General features: G+C 39.0%; 1 protein-coding gene across 6 annotated transcripts in view; it reads right to left on the bottom strand.

Annotated features, from left to right (window-relative positions):
- The window catches only part of LOC106518097 (growth factor receptor-bound protein 10), a 69902-nt gene that overhangs the window by 10257 nt on the left and 55974 nt on the right, over window positions 1-3671 (bottom strand). For 5 of the 6 annotated variants that reach the window (XM_014009200.1, XM_014009199.1, XM_014009198.1 and 2 more), the window contains 3 exons: window positions 3404-3478; window positions 650-787; window positions 427-537 (listed from right to left, as the gene is read on the bottom strand). In XM_014009200.1, coding sequence (XP_013864654.1) covers window positions 427-537; window positions 650-787; window positions 3404-3478 — 324 coding nt within the window. The remainder of the gene's footprint in view (window positions 1-426; window positions 538-649; window positions 788-3403; window positions 3479-3671) is intronic. The other variant, XM_014009201.1, reaches the window with a different exon arrangement.

The raw sequence follows: 3671 nt of genomic DNA, 5'->3' as shown, positions 1-3671 counted from the left end.
TTCAGATAATGAGAAACAATCAGGCAGCTGTTGATGGTTTAACCTTCAAACGCACCATGAGCTGGACTGAAGAAGCAAGTGGATCATTAATAAAACTATTATCAAACACGTTCCTCTTTTTAGGGTTTCTGTGTTTCATTTTCCCTGAAGCCTTTGCTTTGTTTGGGTTCAGTTTGAAAATATCTCATGTGAACCAATCCTACGTCCAGCATCAAACCTGCAGCTGAGAACTCAAAGAAAACTTCATCTTTCTTATTTCTTCAAATATTTCTGAGCATTAGGACCTACAGTGTGAACATCCTATAAGCAGGTAAATTAATAAACGTAAAAATATGAGCGGCTCTACTTTGATTTATTGACTTTATTCCCTCTGTTAAACCAGAGGTTTGTATAAAATGATGACTATAATCAGTGTGCATGTTTCACCTTGATGCAGAACTGGTAATCTGTTGGTGCGTTGTGAAGTTTCCTGCCTGTGATGATGGTGAAGATGTTGCTGTCCTCCAGATCTGAGAGCAGCTGCAGGTGTCTGGGTTCCTGTTGAAGAGGAGCAGATGAAACACGAAGCTTCAGTTCTGTTAAAAACAACCTTGAACTGAATCTGTGCAACATCAAAGCGTTTGCTGCTTCATGTTTTATCACTGGTCACCTTGGACGTTCCTTTAGTTGAGTAGTAGAGGCCGGAGCGGCGCAGCAACATGTAGAGCTTCTTCCACGACTTTCTTCCAGGCTCCTTGACGTAAAGAAAACCCTGAATCTCAGGACAGCTGCTGGAGTTCAGAAAGTTCTGGAAAAAAAACAAAAACAATGAAACAGAGGCAGACTTCTACCACCAAGCACCAACATTTAAAGACAGAAGATTATTGCTTTGAATCAAAATAAAACAATAATTAAATTCCAAGTTGTAAAGCCACCAAGGAAAAAACATAATGGGGGTGTCAATACTTCTGCACCTCACTAGCTGCATTTCCATTGCAAATGTGCACAAAACTTTGTCGATATTCTGTTAATGTCGAAAAAAACAGTTTCACAACTGCGGTGTTTCCATTAAGAAATGCTATTAAAGTCACACGTGAATAAGTTTGTTCTCGCGATAAGTCATTACAAACATGGTGGCAATGGATGTAAACACATAGCATGTTGCTACCACGACACTAGCGCTCATCATCAGAGGAGACGTCGGCGTCTTTTATCGAGGCTTTCCAGCAACAAGTCCCTACCTGGGAGTGGCTACGTATGCTGTGTTTTTGGGAAATTGTAGTTGGTGAGTTTACTATTTTATACTACTTCTGTGATATTATTACTACTTCTACTTCCTGTTATCTTCTTTGTCATCGTCTTTTTCACCAGTAGAAACTGCCGGTTGTAGATCACGTGACTCCCAGGATGCGAAAAAAGTGTTTCCATTGCAGTTTTGCGAAAAACACCAATTTCGATACGGCTGAAATACCACCTCATCCTAGCGCAAAAACATTTTGTCGAAAAACGTAATTTTTTTCAAAACTGACGTGTTTCCATTGAGCAAATTTATTTTCCAAATTCTAATTTGCGCATTTTCACAGTCAGTGGAAACACAGCTACTGTGACACGTGTGCCTGGCTGTGATGAGACGTTACTTTAACAAGAGATTTATTTTCAAAGTGCAACATTTAGAAAATAGACTTGTGGTTTATTGTAATACTTTGTGTTTTACACTTCACATGTCATGGTGGTATCGTGTACTACTGATAAAATACAAAAGCCATTTACAGCTGGTGCCAGCAGGAGGACAAAGAGTCTAAGGTAGGGATACATGATGTATCAGCATCAACACCAGTATCAGTCCAATAAGTAAAACTGGGCTGATATAAACGTTCAATATGGATTTCCCACTTGTTGCTGTTTGTGTTTCTGTTTCAGGAGGGGAGATGGTTGGACGAGGGGTGTGCATCATAACAGCAATCAGATATCGATATCGGCTGAAATTTTTATATCAGTGTAGTTTGAAAGTAATAAATTACTAGAACTCCTTCTTAACTGACTCAAAAAGCCTTTAAGTTTGCTTCTTTAAACTCAATATAGGGTCATATTCTCAATATTTTCACCTGCTTGTTTAATCCAAGTGAGAGAAAACATCACTGACAAACAGCTACGACACTTTAATTTGATGTATTTATTTATTTTTTTTAAAGCCTTATTACAGACAGCAGGTTGTTAAGCTGTTTTGTTTGTTCGGCCTCCTAAACCAGAGTTTAGATTTATAGCTGAACTGGAGCCCGTGCTGGGTTGGGGCGAAATTATATGCTTGATGGTCGAGTCAGGCTCAGGCTTCTGTTGTGTTTTTAATAAGCCTACAATACAAACAGCACAGAGGATACTAAAAGTATCTACTAGGTGGTTTACCTAGCTGAGGAACGACAGAAACACAGTAAGGTGTAAAGGTTAAGCTCAGTACATCTAATGCACATGTAGCCACGCCCTGCTCCACTCCTATCTGATATTCTTTTTAAAAAACTCAAATAGTTTAAAAACAAAGGCATTAAAAGCTTATTGTATTTCTGCTTGTATAGAAAATCCTTGTACACAAGAGTAAATTTTGACTGACTTTGATTCTATCACAATAAATGAACAGAAATATTGTGTCGGACGGCTAAATTATCATAATTTCTCCCTCTGTCCTCCTGCTGGACATCATACAGCTCAGCACTAATTTATTTAATCACATTAAACACTCATAAATATGATAATTAGAACAATATGTAGGGTTAACTTTAATTAAAGTTAATTAGTCGGGTTAGATCAGGCTCAGGACAGGTTGGGAAGGATTTTTTTAGACCTTATCTAACCTCTAAACCAGGGGTCTCCAACCTGTAGCTCGTGAGCTCATTTAAAGTAGCTCTTCAGCGCTTATGAAAAGTTAGGAGAAGCTAAATTTAATTTATCACTGGGAAAATAATTCAGAGACCTGTCACCCGACGTTACTTGTGCACAAATCTGCTGCAGTTAAACTCTAAGTTCGTGTGAAATACAATATAATGTAAGTGGATAAACAGAAAAAGCACATTCATGTAAATTCAGTGTTCTTTGTGGTAGTTTCATGTGAACTGAAGACAAGGTTTGTTGTACAAAACAAGCTTATTCCAATGGTTTAAATTTAAAATTTAATGTTGTAAAAAGTAGCTCTCGGACAATTTCATTTTGTGGAAGTAGCTCTTAAGGAAAAAATGGTTGGAGACCCCTGCAATGGAGTTCCACCATATTAGGACCAGTCTTTGGTCCCTAAAGAACTACTGGTCCTGACAAGGTAGGTGTGTATACCTGAAGTGGTGCTAAAAAGGTAACAAATCCTGGAACACACATCTAAAGGTAGATGAACTCTGTGTGGGTGAATAGAAAGCATGACTTTCAGTTGTCATTTCCTCACCTGTAAGAGCTGTGCCTGAGGGATCGAACCATCGGACTCATGACACCAAGCCACCATGTGCTCTGGAAAAAAGTTCTGGATGAAGGAGGAAAAAAGTAGCGACAATGAGTGAGAGAGGAAAGGACAAAGAACGAAGCAAGTCACTTGAAACCACTTAGTGCGTGTGCAAGGCAAAGAGGGAGGAAGCATCTCTCTTTACAAAGTGCATCTGTGTGTGTGTGTGTGTGTGTGTGTGTGTGTGTGTGTGTGTGTGTGTGTGTGTGTGTGT

The sequence above is a fragment of the Austrofundulus limnaeus genome, unplaced genomic scaffold (genome assembly GCF_001266775.1).
Source record: "Austrofundulus limnaeus strain Quisiro unplaced genomic scaffold, Austrofundulus_limnaeus-1.0 Scaffold56, whole genome shotgun sequence".
NCBI classification, from domain to species: Eukaryota; Metazoa; Chordata; class Actinopteri; order Cyprinodontiformes; family Rivulidae; genus Austrofundulus; species Austrofundulus limnaeus.
This window is presented reverse-complemented; position numbering and strand designations above follow the sequence as displayed.